The 23,526-nt window shown below is 32.0% G+C and overlaps 2 protein-coding genes across 2 annotated transcripts in view; one reads left to right on the forward strand and one right to left on the reverse strand.

Moving 5' to 3' along the window:
• The window catches only part of LOC131852135 (EH domain-containing protein 3), a 33,291-nt gene extending 16,808 nt beyond the window's left edge, over positions 1-16,483 (forward strand). Inside the window, exons 2-3 of the mRNA XM_059202773.1 lie at positions 12,117-12,287; positions 14,944-16,483. Coding sequence (XP_059058756.1) covers positions 12,117-12,287; positions 14,944-15,146 — 374 coding nt within the window. The 3' untranslated portion in view covers positions 15,147-16,483. The remainder of the gene's footprint in view (positions 1-12,116; positions 12,288-14,943) is intronic.
• A 5,014-nt stretch (positions 16,484-21,497) lies between these two features.
• LOC131852136 (small glutamine-rich tetratricopeptide repeat-containing protein alpha-like) lies at positions 21,498-23,174 on the reverse strand. Its single transcript, XM_059202774.1, has one exon. It carries the CDS (start codon positions 23,052-23,054, stop codon positions 22,188-22,190), a length of 867 nt encoding a protein of 288 aa, XP_059058757.1. The 5' UTR covers positions 23,055-23,174; the 3' UTR covers positions 21,498-22,187.
• Between the last annotated feature and the right edge of the window lie 352 nt (positions 23,175-23,526).

The raw sequence follows: 23,526 nt of genomic DNA on the forward strand, positions 1-23,526 counted from the left end.
CAAGTTTTTATATTAGGAACATTTTTTCCCTACCGTTCAATATACTGATTCCATTGAGAAGAACTGGCAAGAAATACTATAATTTTTTTTAATTACTTCTCTTACTTATTTATTATTTAATAATGTCACGTATGAATAAAAAAATTGGGTTTCATTATAATAGTCTATATGCGCACATTTCGCTGAGCACGTTTTACATTTCGACAGATGTCGTAGGGCGCTTGATATTATTTTTGAAATCTATCTGTCAATGGTGTTTACCATTAATCATATACCGTTTGTAGGCCAATATCTTACTCAATTCTAATGCTAAGCAACTTGTCTTGTATGCTATGTTCTCGTAGTTTACAGTATGGTAAATGGTCCTCAGGTATGGCAACGAATGATAGGTACCACGTGTGTAACAATGCATATATAGGTATTACACACACGCTCATCACACACACACATCTTCCTGCAATTATACTTATCTATTTAAATCCTGAACATTTCACCTATAAGTACACTATAATATGGACGAAGACACTGATTTCTGAAACACAGGAAATAAATAAATTATTATTATTATACTGTAAAGTCCAGGGTGCTTTTCATGTGTTTTTTCTTTCTATCAAGTTGTCCAATAGCTTGTTTGTAATTCGAATTTAATAAGAAATGCTGACTATTCTAAACTTACTGAAAAACATATTACGCCGACCCCAAATAAATGGGATAAGGAAGAAACAGATGATGATCGAGAAATAATAAACTTACTGCATTTGTCCAAAAATGAGATGATCTCATGACATTAAAATGCTCGATAGTGATTATATTAGCAAAAAAATATTACCGTTTAAACGATCCTTCGATAAAAAAACATTGAAGTCGCTAGATCCGTTTTGGATCAAACTTCATAGCGAACAAAATAAAAGATGGTTTTTGCGAGAATCTGTTTTAATAATGTTCAAGACAAGTTTTTTTGTTTTGTTTTAAAATAAAATTACTGTCATTTTTTTTAAATGATCACGAGAGGGTTGTTTTTTGCGTGTTTGTAGATTTAATTTATTTTTATTTATATGAAAATGTTACATCGAGAAGATAGTTGCGTAATTTGGAGTTACCGCGACTTTATACATGTATATATTTGTAGATGGGTGTGTATTGATGATGATCAAACTATAAACAATTCACCTACATAACGCCATCTACTATTTGGTGAATTAGTTAATTAATAAAATTGGAGGAGGTGGGATATTTAAAGTTACCAAAAAAATAATTATTGCCTCTTTTAGGGATATTATTAACTTTCTATAGCTATATATATTACTAACACTCTATAGCTATGGGCTATAAAATATATTGTTACAAAAGTCATTTTTAGGTTCTTATTTTCTTTCGTTTTTGCGGTGGTATAAATTTTATACTTTAACGTTTAATGTTTATGTTTCTTTGTTCGTAGCGTTGTAACATTATCATATAATATATAAACTTTAATATGTAGTATGAAGTAGCGATGTTAGTCTATAAAAGGATTCCACTTAATCTTACTTTATAACGTCTTTGCGTCGTGATAGTCCCAAGCGATTAGTAAAGCTGGCCAATTGTGGCTCCAGAAACGACGTGGGCGACGACGGATGCACATCCTCCTTAAGGCGAGGATACAGGTATCCTGCAGAGACCTAGACCTTGAGAACTCCCAATTCATTAGGGAACAATACGATAACAATAACAGGACTACTCACACAGCATCTTCATATAGTCCCGAGTTAAGTTGAGCTTGTGTTATGGATACTAGACACCTGATATAATATATGTCCTTAGATTTTTTTTCTAAAGACATACATAATAAACACCAACAGCCAGGGGAATATAATCCGTTTTAGATTATTCAACAGAACTCTTGTGCTTTGATATTCTAATTAAATTAGTAATATAGTATCCTGATTTTTGGGGACCATTTCAGAACATTTGGTGCTCTTTCAAATTCGGGACTCTAAAAGATTAAAGATACTCACAAACATAGGTGCATTATTCACCTTCATTCTTTTTACAATTGTTTGAATAATCGAATGAAAATAATGCAAATTTGGCAATGACAACGCTTTCGACGAACTGTTATTTCTGCGAATCACAACTCGGCATGCATACTTTATGATTCAAAAGTATAAATGTTATGAAATATACAAGAAACTTTTAAAAAATCAATAATCATTTTTAATACATTAATTAAGAATGTAGTCGGTTCGTACACTTTCAAAATATTCATTTCTTTAACGTCATAGTATGTTATACAATATATATTTTCACGTGAAATTTCATTACTAAAATAATGTCCGCCGTTTAGTCATGAAATGGTAACGAGTAGACAGACAGCCAGACACGTTTATTATGTATGTATGTATATAGCCATAACCTCAATAGCTGTGTTATCAGTTAAGATGCAAACATTAATAAAACCTATAAAGCTTTAAAGAATATAAAAAGATATTGTGCTAGATTTGAAATTAGTGCAAATTTCGCGAACAGTATTTTAATTTTTTGTCTGTTATGACTAAACTACTACTATGACTACAACTAGAATCTGTGTACTTGTGAAACACGAAATACCACTTGGTGAGTAAATCGCGATATCTCCTAAACTAAAGCCTGTAAACTTGAAATTTTGCAATGATGCTGATATGACTTCGGAATGCAGTGAGAAAGTGTTTGTTTACATAACACTTTATTCTGTTTTAATTACTGTAAAAGATTATTATAAAATATATAGACCTGCGACTTTGTCTGCATAAATATTCACACCCTATTTGATCCCTTTGAGATTATTTTTCGAAGTAAAAGTTTGTATTCGAACCTGTCTTAATGTCAATTCAGTCGTTAATAATAGGCAGAATGTCTGTGTGTCTCATAAACACCTTATCTTTTTTTTATTATATAACACTGTTACCCCGATGTCAATTTCCAGGTTTCTTACTTTTTTATTGTCACACACATTTCATTACATTACAGGATACATCTAAATTAACAGCAAAACACTTTGTCTTACTCTAGGGGCTATACTAATTACACAGTTTACATTTTCGGTCTTATTGTAATACATTCTTTTATCTTTTAACTTATTGCAATTTGATTTTTTTTTTTGCCTTTTGCCTTTTTACTCTTTACAGAATAGAAATAGGAATAGAGGATAAGGAATATCCTCTATTCCTATTTCTATTCTGCACACCTTATCTTCTATGCTATTGGAATGGATACTTATACAATGCAAACATACCTTTTTGTACCTTGCCTTTGCAAATTTTAGTAAAAGCCCTTGTCGCTTACTTGTAATAATGTAACAATTAGACAAACAGACTCATCGTTTTTATTATTATAAATGCGGTAACTGGTCCTTTGTTTACGATAATAAATCCATACTAATCAGGTCAGGATTGTATCAATTTAACCCAGAGAATCATAGACATACAGACAATGGACATAATAATAAGTTTTTTGTTATATACCCTCAGGAATGTAATAACACTAGTTCGTCTCCGTACTTTCGCATGCCTTCTACTTCATTATAAGTTCATGAACTACATACCAGTTTTAAGCTTTTCATATTAGCAGCTGATAATATTGCGTGAATATAAACTAAACTAAACTAGTTATGGTATTACATGATACGTCTAATAATAAAATGAATTTGCCATCAACTGAATCATCGAATACCACAGACTGGTGTAATGAAAAAATTTGCACATCGCTTATTGATTAGTATTTTCCGCCATAGCGGCTTCTGATGGCGTCATTTAAGTATATATCTGCATATGTACTACATATGTGGTACTTTGTCTGTTGTCTGGCATTGTAATGAATTTTTATAAAACTAGCGCTAGTCGTTGGTATTTCTTTTTTAATGTATGGAATGGCAAGCAGGCTGACTGTATGGCTGGCTTACCTGATGTTAAATGATAACGTAAGTTAGGATAAGTGGTTTATAATGTATACTCGCCCTTTAGAGGCTTTAACCCATTCACACGGAGGTTGTTGCCCTCAGAGTTGATGCCGGGATAAAAGAGGTTTTTCCCGAGGCCCAACCTTCACCACCCTAGGGGGGGTATGGATCGTCGTCTGTTGTCCGTCAATAACTGTCATATGACGGCTGTGATACTACTCGTGCATTGCCACTCGGGGGGACCAATATGTTATACGTCTTATCCTGTAATTTTACTACTATAACCACCAATAAGGCTAGTCGCTTGATGACTGAAATAGGTAAGACTGAGGTGAAGCAGACGTCTTTTTACAAAACAAATATTTGAATGAATATAATGTAATTTTTTTATCTGGAAATTTACAAAATTTAAAAAATCATGATTGTATGTAAATTACATGGTAGTAATGCTATTTAATTCTGAATTAACAATATTTTTATTGTAGGATTTGTTTACCAATTGATTTACAACTGATGGATAAAATGAATTAATATCTTCAAGACTCTAAACTTAGATGGAGTAGTCAGAGGCACTGTTAACTCTAGTTCTTATGGTGCATGCATACATTTAGTTGAGACTATTAGAGGTAAACGTGGCAGAAAGAGAGCGTATAAACGCGTCGTCGTTCGGATTAATTTGGTTTATATTTAACGAATTTGATGTTACTTTGCGGAAGTCCATGTATATAATATACATACAAAATAATTTAAATCTATTAATTATTAATTTGGTAATATACTGTTTAAATTTGACTCAGTCATTATTTATACTATTATATTTATAATCGTGAAAAGATCCAGTGATTGTTCCTTATTGTACTATAATTATACACGTATAATTTGGTAAGTCATAAATTATGTGTTATCGGTTGTATTGTAACTCACGATCTTCAGATCTATAAGTTAGCTTAGTGACTCAAAATACCTATATATTGTAGTTTTAAGTTGTTTGGCACAATCGTGTATAAAAAAAAGTAAAGACTGATTATAAAAGTCAACTGAAGTAGGTAGCCGCGATGAATAAGATAGTAATTTAAAAAAATTACGTGCATAAGTGTAATATAATGAAACGTATAAGATTTTTACTTTAATATTATAAATTAGTCTTCTACTCGTATACCTTTGTTAGCAATATACGTTACTACTACTAATTAAATTGTAAGGATGTTGAATAAATAACAATAATCGATTCGTCAGTAGCCCGCCATCTGTCAGACACGCTACTTCCTAAGCACTTTCACTACACGGCCGCTGTGCGTTCATTGCATTGCATATTTAAACGTTTTTATTGTTTTAGCCTAATTCTGTTTCTTTTTATCTTGCTTATATTTTATTAACAACTGAATAAATAACACAAAGGAAAATAAAAGCGATAATAGTTACAATTTAAGTGGAAAGTAAATCCATGATATACCCTGTGATACTTACTTTGTGATGCGTCAAACAAAATTTTAAATAAGGAACTCAATATTTTGAGTATTTACCTGATTCCAGAAACGTAATATATTTTGTCTCTACTATTGAATTAATATTGCGCATATAATGATGATAATCTCGACTAACTAATTCAAATTTAGAATTAGGATACCTATAAGTATTGTGTACGAAGAATTTCATGAAATTTTTACGTGAAAATTGTGGTTACTTTTTTACATTTCTAGAATTCATAAGGTTGGCATTCGTCCAGGTTTCCCCGGACTAATCCTAGACCAAGCGGGGTTTCATTGGTAGCCCGATTTTTTAAGTTTTCAAGTTCATTGTCATGCGTTTTGATTTGTACTATTTAAAACTATATCTTCTTTTATAATTTAAATTAAAAAATAACACTGTACACAGTTCAGGGTACTAATGCTTTTTGTCGTAGTTATCGGATTTTAGATTGACAACCCTATTTACATGACATTAATTGTTAATAAAGCCATAAAAAAATTTAATTATATGAGAATTATTCTTGTTGTAACGGAATAAGTATGTATTGATTTATTAACCAGATTGTGCTTCAGATATTTGTTCGTTACGATTCAGACAATACCTATTTGTTTCGTCACATTTATTTCCGTGCCAGTAAAAGTGGCGATTGTCGTGAAAGTGGCACAAAGCGATTCTACAATTCTCTGATCTACGGCTCTAAGTGAGATCAATTATCTCATTATCGTTTTAAATTGAGTGATTAACGAGACAGGTGACAATGCGTCAACTAGTCATGTAAATTTATATTAGAGACTAACTTTTTTTTTTTAAATAAATTATGGATGTACATATTAATTTGTTATAATAATAATCTCAGGAGAATTCACACAGCTCCATCTAGAATTCTAGACCCAAGTTAAGCTTGCTAACTTATTGCAACAAAAATAGGATTATATCCGTTCTAGTGATGGAATCTATCTTCATGCCTTTATAACATCCGGTTTCAGGAGGCTTTATTGAGATTCAGTCATATAGTTGTGACAAATAATCATACAGACAGACTTTGTCATAATATTAGTACGTATGGATTTTGTTTAGCAAATCGTTCACAGTACATACTTGACAACACTCCAATTAGAACTTATTTAAGGTCACGGATTTTTTACGAGTTAGCGTAGTTGATAATATTAATGTTTCTTTCAAGTAGAGTAGATTTAGTTAGATTAGCACATAACATATGCCTACACAGAATTAAATAAGTATAATAATACATATTTATTTTCATTAATAGAACAATACATATAATAATAATAATAAGCTATGCAGAACTTGTGTATTTGGCATTGGGTACTCGACAAGTAATAGAAATATTTAGTTACATTTTTTTGCCAATATAAATATGCAAGGAATCGAACCCGCGACCATCAGAAGTAAAGCGGTGTTCTAAATCGCTAGATAGACGGCCTCGGCCGTCTAAAGTAAGGTTCATTGATATTAGATTGATTCTAATTACTTTATCTTCCTTTTTGTTAATTGATATTATTGTTTATTTAGTTTAATTTTAATAATTTATTTATTTATTGGTTCATACATGCAGAATATATTTATTTTACATATACATAATTATATTTGTTTGAACCTAACAGGTCGTGAGTTCAAATCTGGCAGACAATAAAAAAAAAAAATTGTACGTCAATTTATATTTCTGACTGATTCTCCATTATCTATATGGTTTTAGTGAGATTTTTTTCAATGGTTGATAATTAAATGATGCATCCGCCTTCGCTAACGGTATACGGTGGTGGAGGAGCACCAGTGGAGCATGATAAGAAGAGTTCAGGTCAGTTAGCCTAGCGTGACGAATTATATATATTATATTAGAGAGTAGTAGAAATTAACCACGATGGCTTCCAGTGGGAACACCATGGAGGTCAATCTGACTTGGTACATTGCTAGCAATGGGTTCATTAGTCCACGTAACTAATAAACACCTTATCTCCTTTAAGTGAGAATAAGAGAGCATGCGCGCTCATCGATTATCCTATTTATAAGTCGATCACGGAATGGACTTAACAAACCATTCTGCAGTTACCATTTGATTTGTATGCATTCTAAATTAATTTGTGACACTCGTGACCAAAACTATTTCAGCTTAACATTAGTATGAAAGAATTGATTTGATGTATGTAATTAAAATATAACGTAGTAAATTTTACACTTATTCCTACTCTATGGTATGATCAGGTAATATAGACAATATTTTATTTTAAAAAATATTTATGTTCCCTACAGTGAGAGTGACAGTCGTACGATACCGGGAAATGTCACAAGTATAATCTAAATATTTTCTTAAACAAATATATTTATGTCAAAGACCAAAATTTAAATATACAGGTAGATCCTGATGTTAACTAGATTTGATCTCACGACCTTGACTTGTAAACCGGTCGATAGTAAACTACTTCTCAATGCGCCGTGTGATATATCCGTAGATTTATTTATTAAAAAAAGTACCGTTTAGGCTGCACAAACGCGTACCGAGACAGTCGTTCCGACAATAAAAAATATACGCTAATAAAACCGTGAACGGAACCGTGTCAGCGTATTGTTTACCGACGTTTTATATGACCTACATCGACGATTCAATTATATTGTATACCCTTGAAATCATCGTGTCATTATATAATTTTTAATCAGCAAAAAGTCACAAGACGAATGCGTTCGATCGTAAAATGTAGCGATACAAAAAAACGGTATTTGGTGACCTTTTTGCGACCTGTGGAATTAACCTTGTAGAGATAATAAACCTGTTGTTATAACATTTAACGTAATACTAGTAATAATTCCCGGTAATGTCTGCTTAAATTTGGATTTTTATGCCGATAGTTCCGATTGCTGGTTTACGATTCAGGGCCAACGGCCACTTCCTGATTAATTAATGCAAATACAGAATTTAGATTGTTATAGGGAGAGTATAATAACATTTATGTGTGATGTTAAAATATAGATAACTAGTAGTTACCTGCGACACGTCTCGAGAACTGGTTTTATCTTTCTACATTTACGGTATTGATATATATGATAACTTAAATCATTAAATTACTGTGTATATGCCAATTCTAACATGGTTGCAATTTCCTCATGTGATTATTATGTATCAGAGATTTATATAACTTATCTTCCGACCCTGTTTTAAGTCGTAATTGCAATACTTCGTACTGGTGAAATGCGGGTGTTATATCGATCTCTACATTAATTAATCGTGCATATTAAAAAACTCATCCAAATTCGTTGTTTTGGCGAGTTTAACGCATAATATATTAAATAGATATGGTCCATTAATCTTAAAGAGATTCTGTATCTTTCTCTTGCTTAATTGGTATTATTTTTAATACAGATAACAATAAACATAAAGTCCCGACTGTTATCTCAGATAGAGTCAGTCGTTCTGTGATACAGTCGAGCATACAAAACTTATAAATTGATTTTATAATATACCCAAAATAATTACCAGTAGCCTGAGTGATTATAACTTTGTAATTTAGTATTTAATTAACATTACGTATAGCCTGGAGACAGTGTCGTGGCCTTAGGTTTTGTCTACCCCGACTTACAATGAAAAGATAGTGTGGTAAATAAAAAAAAATGGGTGCTAAGTTAAATTTCTTTGTCTCTCTCTCCAATGAACTATACAATGATTACAAACCAAAAATTACCGCGTTGAATTCAAATATAGGTACCGAGCGTAAAGTGTTGCATTACACGTAGCGGACGTGACGTCGTTAATTGAAAATGCCTCCCTTTTTGTTGGGGATGTTTAGGTCTTTTTAGACCTGTAGCACTCCAACCTACAAAGAATTATTGTGCTCGTCCCTTTTTTTCAGAATTGATGGAGATTTAGGAGTGATGGTTTTATCTGCTCAGAATAGAGTGTGTACTTTCCAAAGGAGATATTTCGTTTATGCATGAGTGTTCTACAACCACATAGGATGTGCACTAGTCTACAAATCTTTGTTAATGACATGCCTAAATTAGCCATGTATTTATTTCATTTGCGGTAAGAAGATAGGGTCCTAGTCATATGCATATATTGTTTTTACTCCATAATAATAGTCGTAAGTATAGATTTTAATAGTCCATTTGAATAGTGAAAAAGAATCTTAAATCGGTCCAATGATTACGTAGTTTACTTATAATAAAACCCACTCCCTCTCTTTATACTGTGGCATTAGTATAAATCTTATACGTAGTATGTAATAAGCACCAGAGTTTCGATCACAGAGCAAATCGAATCAATCACTAATATTACCGATAGTTTCATTGCATCATGTAGTGAGTAATATAAAAGTGAGAGAACAATAATAATGTGTCTTCTAACCAATGACGAACGATATGATCGTGAATCATGCGCAACACTATAGCGCTCTGGGTCAATCAGGTGTCGTAAACAAACTAATTGATGTAACATCTGTAGTTGTGACTGTTGGCTAAATATTATTTTTAATTGGCCGTATTACTTGCGTAGTTATTATAATATATACATGGATAAAATTTATGTAGTATTCGTTGGTTGAATGCCAATTATACTATCTCTTTATGGTAGGAATTCTTTGTATAGTCTAATACGCTTCAGGAGATCGAGTACATATGTACTAGGAGTAAGAAACACATAAAAATTGACTGCATTTCACCTTTTTTGAATAAAGTGCTTGGGACTTTATCTCTATCATATTCTATTGTACTTACAGTAGTACCTACCTGCTATGATTTATTAATTCCAATAAATCATAGCATCCTTTAAATTTGGTAGGTTGTTTTCTCTTAAGTGAAACATACGTAATTGTGTATCAAACAGCAGAAACCAAAGGTAATGGTTCGAGATATGTTATGTCATTTTTATGGCAACAAGAAATGATATTAAACGGCTTTATAACAAACTAGAAAAGAGCGTTCTAGCTGTTCCATGGTTCATCGTCTTAAGAATATTTATAGGTATTTTGGAAAATCCAGCTAAACATGACTACAAAATATATTTAGCAGGATACGCTTCCTTATATTAAAAATATAGTAGATTCTGTGTCAATTTTACACGAATTAGTGTGCGACAAGCTGTCGTTCATTTAACTTGTTTCCTGTATACGCCCATCTATCATTGGCGACGCCGCGATATAATTGTATATATTACAATGTCTAATATCAGTTTTGGAATATTAACAACGTTTGATCCTAATGTACACTCATGGTCTACGTATAAAAGTCGTGTAATGCAATGGTTCATTGCAAACGACATTACCGAAGTAACGGATCCCACTGGTCAAAAACGGCGAGCAGTGTTGCTAAGTGCACTCAACGATGAGACGTATAAGTTAATAGCTGATTTAGCACTACCTAAAGAATTGCAAGAAATCTCATTCGAAAGCATTTTGAACCTGTTGAATGGACACTTCACGGCGAAAAAGTGTGGAATCGGTGAGCGGTATATATTTTACTCCGCCACCCAAAATGCAGGGCAAGACTGCGTAAAATGGGCAGCTAGATTGCAAAACTTATCAGCCAACTGTGAATTCTCAAATGTCGAAGAAGTACTGCGTGACCGATTTGTAATAGGAATGTGCGCCGGTCCCGTACGTGATAACCTATTTGCACAAGATATAAGTGAATTGACTTTAGAAAAAGCTATGGACTTAGCGGAAAGCTTACGAAGTGTACAGGCTAATATTCAGCCACATCATCAATTACAACAAGGAATACATCAAGCTCCGAAAAAGCGATCAGATCGGCGACAGCACAAAGTTTACAACAAAACAACAGCAGAGTCCAAACGAGGAAAGTTTTGTGTGTGGTTATAAGAACCATGGCAATTTCGCAGTATAAGCAGTTCTTTTATATAGAACTTTAATAACAATGTACCTGCATATCTCATTGCAATATTTGGCATATTGTATTCCAAAATAGGGTATAATATGTATTAGTTTGACGTCAATAAATCATTGTGTTATACGCAGCCTCGTTTCAATTGTCTCCTTTATGCGCCTATATAACAGATAAATGCTTGACTTTTTATTCATTAAACGTTATAGATGTGCATGTATGTAGTACATTAGTTTCAATATTGGTTGTAAATACTCAGTATCATTAATGCTTGGCTATTTCCTCTCTAAAAAGCAAAATAACGTACTTGCCTATTGTGAAACAGTCACGACTGTTCGCTCCACTATTTAAATGTAGGTAATATTGTTTGCACTTCCGACCACGTTCCGCTGTTGAACTTTATTATTTATACACACAGAACCTTCAAATTGTTGAGATCAATCTGTAACTCTTGCATTATCTGACTTTGAACTAATTTCTTCGAGTATCGTTTTTATTGAGCTAATTAATTAATGTAGTTAGAACTTCACCTCTGCTCCGAATATCCAATGATTATCAAAATATATGTAAATTATACTCATATGATGTTTTTTATTAACTTTACTCTATATATGAACACTAATTACTAAATTAGTGTTCATATATATATATATAGAGTAAATTTAATTTTATATTTATAGTCATTTCATATAATTAATATAATTGGTGAATTTAAAGAAAACGATTCCATTCTGTAAATTTTAAAAGATCATTCACTTTATACCATTGTAATTTTGTTATTGTTGTATGTAATTTTTCTACAGGTTTTGAATTCATATTTGCAAAATTGTAAGTTTAGCAATATTTAATTTGTTTTATTAATATTTCATCAATTTCATTGCAGGTGGTGCATTCGAAGGTGTCGAAGATCAAATTTCACCGTTCGGCTATGGCAGAGGCGAGGGCGTGGACGCTGGACATGGTGATCCGGAATGGATATGCAGTAAAGAGAAACCAAGATACGATGAAATATTCAGAACCCTCAACCCTATCGATGGAAAAGTCACCGGAGCTGGTACGAATAATCTTACTAGAGCAGATATACGCGCATTAACACATTTACTAAGCACACCACATTATCGAGGGATATTAACTGTAGATAGGGCTCTCGAAGCGTTGCTCTCTTCCACACAAAATTGTTCAATCCTAACTGAACTTTGCATGAAATTAAAAGATGATCAAAATGACGAAACTGATAGTTTTAGTAAAGTAACAAACGCATTGACCGTGGCCACGGAGAATACGCGCATGATAACACAGTTTTTGAATAATGAGCGCGATCATGTAGGCGGTAGGATGTCGTCGGCGGTATCTATTCATAGTATAAACGAATCCTTAGCTGTAGGAGACATAAATATTGATACTGGAGAAACTAGTAGATCAGAATCTAGAAATTACGATGAAATTGAACCGGTAGTCGAAGAGGATTCTATTAAAAATGAAAATATGATATATAATTTAGATGACACTGTTCTAGAAAACAGGACACACATTTTCACATCTTTGTTTTTTAGTATAAAATTAATTACACTTTTGGTATTAAATATAGTTTCAATTGTGTTTACAATCGAAATGATGTTTATCGCTATGACATACATCATGACTGGCAACATGTACATTGAGTTAAACATCGAGAAATCACCGGAAACGTGGTTAGATAGGGCGAAAGTTGTTGCGTTTGGACCCGAGGAAGAAACGGTTAGAATACACTCAATTTTCGACTTACTTCGCCGTAACAATATAGTGTATGTTCTGAAATATATAATTAATGTTATTAACTGCAATACAACTGGAAATTAAGTAACTGACAGGAATACATAATAATAATAATAAAACTAGTATTGGTTTGAGTTATTATGTAGTATATTAAGGTTTATTAATCGTAAAATCAAAACCTATATCAGTATAGAATCTCGTATTTTCCTAATTGGTTAATAAGTGGAAACATGGTTTCTGTAGATAGTTCCTATTAAGATGATGTAAGACATCACCTTTTGTTTAAATAAAGTAAATACAGTGTTATGTAATTTTATCACTTAGCGACACACCACTATCAAACAAAAGATTGTAATATCTAATCAGTTGTACGTGTAATATATCAAGTTGTACTATGCTTCAAGATTAGTTCTGTAATATCCCCGATGTAATTATATTGCCCAAGTTTCTGTGAATGGATGCCTCCATTCATATCTATAACAATTGTCGCGTTGCATGTGAGAATTTTCTGCGTTGTAGAGACAGTCGTCTCGCTTTTAATCTAGGTCATATTGTAGGTAAAGTGTTAATTTAATATCTAATTTTATTCTGAACCGCACAGTTTCGTTCGTCGGCGTCAGCGACACATTTTCCCTCGTTTTTGCAACATTTTTTATGTTATATACATATATAGCCTTCCTTCATAAATGGGCTATGCAACACTTAATGAATTTTCCGAATCAGATTACTAATACCAGAGATTACCCCGAACATCCAAGGTCACAAAGTTTACTTCTTTTTAATATTACTTTTAATGTTTTATAATTAGATGTGTAAGTTTATAATGAAATCAGATTCTCCGCTTAGGTTAAATTATATTTCATAAGTGAATCGTGATAGAAGATAGTGATCTTTACTTGTTACTAATAGTTTATCATTAATTTCTTCGTCTTTATTATTTCGTCTTTATTACTTACCATAATATGGATGTCATTATAGTTTTGCCATATAATAGCTGAGTCTAATGTCTTGGTAGTTCTTTTCGGCTGAACGCTTCAAAGCAGAGTTCGATAAATAAAATGACACGTGTAATTGATTTATCATTATTTTTATACTTACCTGGTTATGTTTTGCTTTTTTCTTTTATCTAGCTATTCTTCTATTATTCATACGTTGTTCTTTTCTTGTTCTTGCTAACTATCGTGACGTCAGCTACAGAATTTAATGTTATAATAATATCTGCAGTACTTATTTGCATGGGCCAATTTTTTCCTTTAACCTGTATTAATTGTAATAAAAAAACACTTCAAAATAATCTTTAGACTCTATATAGATATACCTGAAAGTAAACAGTACGTTATATTAAGGAATCCAGAAACAAAACACAATAAAAATTCCTAATACTAATTGTAATTCCCAATTCGTTTTTTAAATTTCGAAACCACACGCCACCCACCCTGGGAATGTTATTACTTATTATTTTAATTTTAGTGCTAGGTTAATGTCGCCTATTATGCCAGTGAATATTGATTCTTATTTTATTATAGGTACTTAAATAAATATATAAGACAAATATGGATTTTATATATACCTATAATATTTGTTTAAAATTCTTCAATCACTTTAAATAACTTCAAATTATTATTATTTTTTACATGTATTTAGGTATATTTTCAATAAGTAATATAGTCAATGGGTTTTATGTGAATTGTAAATATATGAATAAACCAGAGAATATTTATTATAAAGCGTAGCATTTCCGTTTTTGCACTGTAAATCGCACACGTGATTTTATGAGTGACATTGTGGTGTGCTCTTTAGTTTTCATTTATGTTTCCTATTTAGCGATTCAACAGTTCATATCGATTCCTCATACCTTATTGTCTAGTTCGAAATCACAAGTCATTAACATAATAAATTGTGCACTCTATTCCAGTGTGCTAAAGTTGAGTTTTATTTGCACGTTTTTTTTACAGCGGCTAAGACGGAGATGGTGAAATCGAAGCTGCCCAATTCAGTGCTTGGTAAGATTTGGAAGCTTTCTGACATTGACAGCGACGGGTTCCTGGATGAAGAGGAGTTTGCTCTGGCGATGCACCTCATCAGGGTAAAGACCGACGGACACGACCTACCCTCGGAGTTACCAGCGCATCTCGTGCCTCCATCGAAGCGCAATTGAAATTGACGTCATCAGAACGGCATACTATCACTTCATAGTTCATACAAGATATATCAGCGTTGCAGATTGTCTGATTTCGGTTTTTGGAAAAAAACATTGTAGCTCTTGATATCTTATTCTTACAGCGTCTTGCATTTCTGTTTACATTTACACGGGTTTAGTATTTACAGTTTCTACAAACAGGACGGATTCTTTTATATTTGAAGAATTCCTTTTAATAAAACGAAGTTAATTAAATAAAAGTACTGAGCAAATTGGCAAACATATGAAAAAAAAAACATTAAGATAGTTGCCAGTAGCAAATTTGTTCACCAAAAAGTCCAGAAAAGACAAAAATGTAATGTATTCAACTACTTGTAAACCTAATTACATCGAGTTAAATTCTCAGTACTAAGCCCTTGTAAATGTAATGCGCATTTATCCAATGTATGTGGTCAGCACTTAATTGCTTTATTTATTAAAAGTGTGGAAATGGCAGAATTATTGTATGACTGATACGTTTGAATATTTCATAATCATTGCATGTTATTTTCGAATACGAACCATATTAAATTATTTATTGTTGTGGAGCAAACTTATGTAATAAAGAATAAAAGTAAGAGTACCGCTTAGTAGGTCACACTGTAGACGTCTATGGCCTTATATAACCAGTTGCTTGAATGGCTATTACTGATTTTTACGATGACGTTTCTTGTCTATGATTAAAAAAGTAGTTACATATTTTTTTTTATATTGAATTTGTTCTAATTTTAAATTAAATTTGAATGCGATACTCGATCGTTCATGTGCTGCTTCGAGGCTTGTCGAGTTAAATATAAGAAATACGATTACAAAGGAGCAAAGTTCCTTTGACTGATTATAATTATAATACCTTTAATATGGGCATAATAAAGAAAATTAATTGCAGTTTTTTGTTTTAAATTGCATATAGAGAGTCCAAAAGAGCTTCAGTGCAGTTAAGTCAATAAACAAACTCAGGCTTTAGTAATTTAAGTTATAATTCCATAAAAATGACATACGATGTCATATATACTTAGCTTAGTTGAGATATTTTAATACATTATGCGTACGCGTTCTTGTGATTTCAGTAAACTGTCATACATGGGCTCACTCTATTTGTCACTATGTCTGTCCATTAATCTTAGTTGTTTTCTAAATATACGTGTATTAATTACTGAAGAAAGGCCTCTCTGCCTGTCGTTCTATATTTTAAATCCAAAAATGTGTTTGTCTGTCATACTTTCGAGCTTTAACTACTTAACCTATCATTATGTTTTGAATTACAAAGGACACTCTACTTTTTATATTGGTAAAGCGGAGAGCATGTAATGCGTACATATGAATGTGGGTGGTTATAAGGACAGAGGAAGGCCGAAAAAGAGATGATATGGTAAGAAAGGGAGTATATAACGAGACCATTGCGAACAGGGATGAATGGAAGAGAAAAACATTTACGCCGATCCCAAATAAATAGGATAAGGAAGAAGCAGATGATAAATGTGGAAGAACTCGCTAATATAAAACAGTAAACAATTACTACTTAAATACATGACGTTTTGCCCTTTATATCATATACAAATTGGTTAGATTAGGTAAGTAATATATTAATAGGTACTACATACATTAATTCTTAATAAATTAACATTGACAACTGAATGAAGCTCTATGGAACTCTGGTTTTATGATGTGTTAAAATTATAAATATAACACCGCTTTAGTACAGCTCTGGATCAGCCTTGTAGCAAGAGTAGCAAATACTTAAGTAAAAATGGAGGAAACCCTATTACTTCTGCATGTTTCGTAAAGTCTAAATACAATACAAAGACGAAATGGACCTAGTTCAGAAAAACAAACCCCCCCCCCCACCCTCTCCCTATTGTGGTACATTACAAAAACTAACTTCCAATCAGACTACTAATTTCGAAATTGAGGGCCTCTTGAAAGAAGGATTTGCTACTACAAGTCCGTACATTGGCTAAATCCGCTGCTCCATATCTTCTTAATTTATTCTATGTGCAATTTAAAGATATCCATGGATATTGTAATATGGAGGTCCGGTTATTATTATAGTGATATACACTCTAAATTTATCTTAATTATGTTTTTTTTTTAAATTTATATTTACCAAATTGTAAGGCCAGGGAAAATATTTGTTTATTTTGAAAACACTTAGATTTATTTGAAACATTATTTTACGTTATATTTTATAGAGGTGAAGATTTATGTTAACTAAATATACTGTTTAGAAAATTAATCTTACATACAATGACAATATATTTAATTAGTTCAATTCTAACACTATTTACAGTTACGATTTATTTATTAAGGATTGCGATACACATGTGCTAGGAATCGATAACCGTTTATCAACAGGGAGTCTTTTACTTCTTCATCTCGGTGTAAGGTATACCTACAACCGAGAATCTTTATATTATGAATGTATACCATTTCAGGTTGTATCATCAACATGGGAACTTAATCCAGGCACGCAAATATAGTTTTAAATTTTTAGTGTTCCTTTTTCGAATGCAATATTACAATACGCGCCATATAACTTGAACATAACCATAAACAATAAAATCGGCGCAGGTTTTGTGCATAATATTTTTACCACACAGGTCATGTGATTAAAAAAAATATTTTAAAGTTGTTCGTCACTCACAACTATATACACACACTCTCTATTGTAGATTCGTTTATGTATTTTTTAAATATTAGAAAGTGATTACAGTGAAATATTACTTTTATGTCACACGGGCTGTGAATACTAAAATATCGTCTTAATGTCTCATAAATATTAATTTTGTGTGGCAGAGGGCATCGTTGAATGGCTGACAACAGTATTCCAAACAGGATATTTAAATTATATAATTTGCTATACCTATGAACAACAAGCATTGTAAATCAGATGTATATGTAAGTAGGTACCTAATAGCTGTTTACCACGGCTTTACTTGCGTGGTACCCGTTAACTTCAGTTCTCATTGAATTTCTGAAACTTACATTAATGAATATCTACATCATGAATTAAATCCTTTGTAGCCAAGTGACGAGACTTTTTCCTATTGTTTAATGCTCTCTCTTCCTACAAAATTCTTATTTCGTTCAGTTGGTTTGTGGGATATTCTCTACGGTGAATGGTCTCTTTCCTTCCGTTTTGCCTTCTAGATACTCTTTTAGCACAAATTATTATTTATATTCTCAACACTAATTTATAACTGTCATTTTCTTGCATTGTGTACATAACCGTTATATATACGTGTCGTGACCCTCCACTTTTGGTAGTCTATAGTCTTCTTTTTGGCTTTAAATTCTGCCACACCTATCCGTTAAATATCTTTATGTATTCTGTGTTCATTTATTTGTATATTCACTATGCCTCTAGAATTATATCTTTAAATTACTGACCTAGTTTATGGCTACATGGGCTGTACGGTAATTGATCAATCAGATTAAGTTTATTTCTAAGATACATACCTATTGTAATTCAATTTATCAATCCATAGGGAAAACTTTGCCAATTCAAATATGGAACGATTTAAAACATGACAATTTGATTTTCTATAAATATTTTGGTAGGTGTGTAATAACGTCATCGTTGTTGCATTTTAACACTTAATGCTTTATCATAAGGTCGATACTTGTTCGCAGCGCATATCAGTTTGGTACGCTAAGTAACTATTACTGCTATACATTTACCCCTTCTGGGACAAAAGTTCTGTTGTATTATTTTTTGTTTCATATTTACTGATTTGATATTTACCACCTCTCACAAATCGATGGATTTGTAGGTGTCCGATTAGAGTATCTACAACTGGTTTTTAGCAACTAAATTAAAATAAGAGCTGGTTCATGATAAAGTCACTGTAATACATAGAGCAATTATTATAATTATAGTAAATTGATTAATTGTAATACGTGGGGCATTGTAAGTGATGGAAGTGAAACTTCTCTAAGGATATATGTAGTTATATATCACATCTTAAACACATATTTATCTATGTACTATAATATTGTCATTGGAAATGTATAAATAATAATTTATACAAAAAGTAAATTGATCTCTGATACTTTAAACTGCAATATACGAGTCCTAGTAATATCACGTAACACTGAAGGCCTAGGCTCGGTTAGGAAGTATCACTTCTGTCGATCACCCCATTTTATTTTCAAGTTGTTATATGTTGTATTCGGTAAACAATATGTATTTACCTACAGTATGATTTTAGATTATTTATTTGAAAAAATATATGAAAATTTTTAGCTTTATTATAAAACTTAAATTATTTGGCGAGTTTGATTTTTGGTGCTCCCAATATAGATTTGTTTAAAGAAATATAATTAAATTGTCTAAGTATAAGTTTCAGTTTAAATATTTTATTTTATAAGTATAAATCTTTGGTTGTTCCTATTAGCTTGAATGGGCAGATGAAAAAAATTACTACCTTGAAATCAACTTCTTTCTTCTAATAAATTATTTAATTTTTCCATTTTTAATTGTATATGTACTTATATAGTTATATTTAAAATCTAGATGTGCCAGCGACTGTGCGCGTGTAAATTTGTAGACGCCACCAGGTGACAAACTAACGTCAACATCAAAATAAAACATTTATACAACGCCATCTATTTTTTAAATAATAAAATAAATAGTAGATGTATTGACCAATAGTCATAAACATATTATTGCACCTCTTTGGAGGGCTTATTAGTCTGCTGTATTGAGCCTATATTTTGGTACATAATTAAAAACATTCTAAAAAAAATGTCATCCTAATTTCTCAAGCCGTTTCTACATACAGTTAATTATTGATATGTAATAAACTAGGGTACAATATTTCTAGAATGTTATATTTAATATTTCGATTGTCAGTGCCTTTACAATTTATACTGTATTTAATATATTTATAGCGCTTTTTTATGTATTTATTCACTTGCGGGTAGTTCGCATTTTAAGCTGAAATAATTGAACACTAATATTTGTAAATGGGGGTAGGGATGAGAAATATGTAAATACAGACATTTATATACGTTAGATTTTGGATAAAATTTTGGCGCCCCAGAGTTAATCTGTTGACATGGGTTTTTTCAATGGTACACCATTGCTGTTTGGTACAACTAATATGGGAGATGTGTTTTTACATTTTGCTACTGTGTGTACATATAACATGTAAATGTATTGAATATTATAATAAATTATACATAGCATGTAATAAATGATTAAGACGATATTTGTTTTTTATTTTATATACCATGCTCATGACTAATCTCATATAGGAGTCAGTATACTGTTATAAATATTAACTTTATTTATACCAAATATAGTATAACATTTGTTTATGTAAGTGGAAGAACCACAGGCTGGCGGTATACCTGATGCTAAGTAGCGACCGTATGAGATTGGAGCCTCTTGGCACAGGCATTTTTATACCTGAAAGGGATGACTTTGTTGCACTAAGTTACATAAATAATTTTCTTTTTAATGAACAGCAACGCGGGCGTTGCTCTTTTTGCGTTGCCTTTCCAGTGGAGTAAAATGCCTCCTTACTTCATATTTCACTATATACTATACTCCTTAATTTCACCATCTCACATACATGTTTACAAATAAAACAGCTTGGTGGCGGTAGACAGGATCTTGTACAACGTATTCCTCTTCACAGCTAGCAGTTTCATAGTACCAATAAAATTAAGAGGAAGTAAAAAACACTGAAAATTGATACAAAAACAAATTGGTACAATTCGTCGAAATCAATTTATTATTAAACCAATAATTCAAATCTTAGCTACATTTTCGTTAAATAGAGAAAAGCCTAAACTATGTTCTCTCTAATTTAACACTTGGTATATATTTAATGATACATAATATATAACCTGAACACAGCGTTACATTATCAGTGTTACGTCGTAATTTAATTTTATCCTAACTAACAATTTCCCAAGAATGATTAAAGTATAAGTGATGTAGGTACTTAAAACTGGCAACATCGGATTTTACCTGCAAAAAATCAAATCTAAGGAATTAAATTTCAATATAGCAAAAGTGTAATATTTTAAAATATCGCAACTTGATGAAAAGTATAGCTGTTTTTAAAATATATTTTCCCGTATGATATACGCGCTTAATAAATAATGAATTATTTAGCGCTATTATAATACGCTAATTGTACTATGTCTATTTTCCCAAATGTGCGAGCAATAAGTTGACAAAGATTTATCCTAATAGGATGAATGGTAGGCCATCCTAAAAATTAAAATACAAAAAAATATATATATAAGTAGATATTGCAAATTCACAAACCAAATAATAATTAAAAATTAATTATTTGGATTGTGAGATCAAAGATCTATATGCAAGTTAAGAACCTGCGATACTTTTGAAGAAATAAAAAATAGTACACATATTCTTTAATTGTACAGGTAATATAGACATTACTAATGTCATAGTACGACGGTTTTTAAATAAATATAATTGAATTGTAAGTAAAATATTGCATATAAACATAACATATAAATTTATTCCATAACCAAGACCTATGCCCAGCAATGGGCATAAATTAATACATATAGTAATGAAAGCGATGACTTAAATAAATATGTAAGTATATAAACATATTGTGTAATGTTTTGCATACATTTTGTGTAACATATAGCATATTTTCAATTTTGAATATACAAAAGACACTTTGCAGGTTTATTCATTTTATTACACAAATGCATAATAAATACATATTTTCATAGTGAAGATTATGAAGTAAATTTAAATAAATTAAATGGGCCATTATTATATAATTCCGCATAGACCTTACATGTAACTAGTCTCATACATCTGGATATATTGCTGAAAAGCAGTTATTTTATTATTTTATATTTAACAACTTATTAATAACGCCCATTACTAATTTGAGAATTGTAGTCTTTAATCAAATTACTACTCATTGTAATATCTACTTTCAATTGCTATAAACAAGTGTAACTTGAGCCGTTAATTCGTAATTCCCAATGTAGAAATGAGTGTAATGACAAATGATTTCAAGGCTTTTACTGTGATGGTGGTGGATTGCCTCCAGGACCGGGGGGACGAACTTGTCGTCTCAACTGTTCTACCAAGTCTGGGTTGGCTGCCTGCATGTGCTGCGCTAATGCTTGACCAGCTTCTAAAAGAGCATTCATGCCTCCAGCATTAGTAGGGGCGCCAGGTGCTGTTGTATTTGTCATTATTCCAGATATTAGATTCTGCATATTGGGATCGGCTAGCATTTCTGTTGCCATATTCAATAAAGCTGGGTTTTGTAATAACCCACCAATATCTAGAGGTCCACGTTCTCCTCGTTGTGCGAGATGCTCATCTGCATGACGTAGATTCTGTTTGTATGATTCATTGTCTGGTTCGAGTTGAGATGCGCGTGCAAACGCTGCTCGTGCTTCACGGTGTTTGTCTAGAGCGGTAAGAGCAAGACCCAGACGCCCATGTGCTTTCCCGTAATCAGGTTGTAGTGCCAGCGCAGCTGTGCAGTCGGCCACCGCAGCTTCGTGTTCGCCGAGTTTAAAATGAGCTGCTGCACGGTTACAGAAGTAAACAGAGTTGCGGGGATCAATTTCAATTGCACGTGAATATTTTGCTAATGCCTCCCGGTGCTTTTCCGCTTTCATTAATTCATTGCCCTCATTTTTTAAACGCTCGGCTTCGGCGCGATCAGGTGCTGGCTCTCCCCCGCGCTGTTGTCTTACTAGCTGTAGTAAATCAACACTACGAGCTGTATCCTCTGGTCCCAATTCAAACGCCGTCTCTATACATTGGACACCAACCTCTACGCTCTCTCTCGAATCCAAACTTAGTGAGTCACTATCAAGTTGCTGTTTTAAAAAGTGAACAATACTAGCAGCTACAATTTTTATATCAGACATACTGTATGATTGTATCGACACAAATTTAATGCAATTGTTTTTCACGTATATTTTGGAAAATGTAATAATTTTTTAGGCAATAATGACTTGAATGACATGTGAATGATTTGACAGCAAATCAGAACACTTGTCACAATCACAGAGTAATTTTATATCTCAGAAGATTAATACTGTACTAGTAGTATTTTGTCCGCATGTGGATAGGCAAAGGTACAAGACCATACAGCCTTAGATTAATATTGATAGTTATTTAACCGCAATTTACTAGACAGTATAAAAATAATTTACAGAATATTTTTCGTCCAATTTAAATAAATAATATTAGCAATTTTTTTCTTTTTCAATATAATTATGTAAACGGTATGGTACAAATTGTTTGGTATACTTCCATAGGATATACATTACATTGTCTTATTTTCAGTAAATGGTTGGACATGGGTTGTTAAGATGATAATTATAAGGAGTCGTATAT

Source organism: Achroia grisella, unplaced genomic scaffold, assembly GCF_030625045.1.
Source record: "Achroia grisella isolate CSIRO2021 unplaced genomic scaffold, CSIRO_AGI_Agris_v1 utg840, whole genome shotgun sequence".
Classification (NCBI taxonomy): Eukaryota; Metazoa; Arthropoda; class Insecta; order Lepidoptera; family Pyralidae; genus Achroia; species Achroia grisella.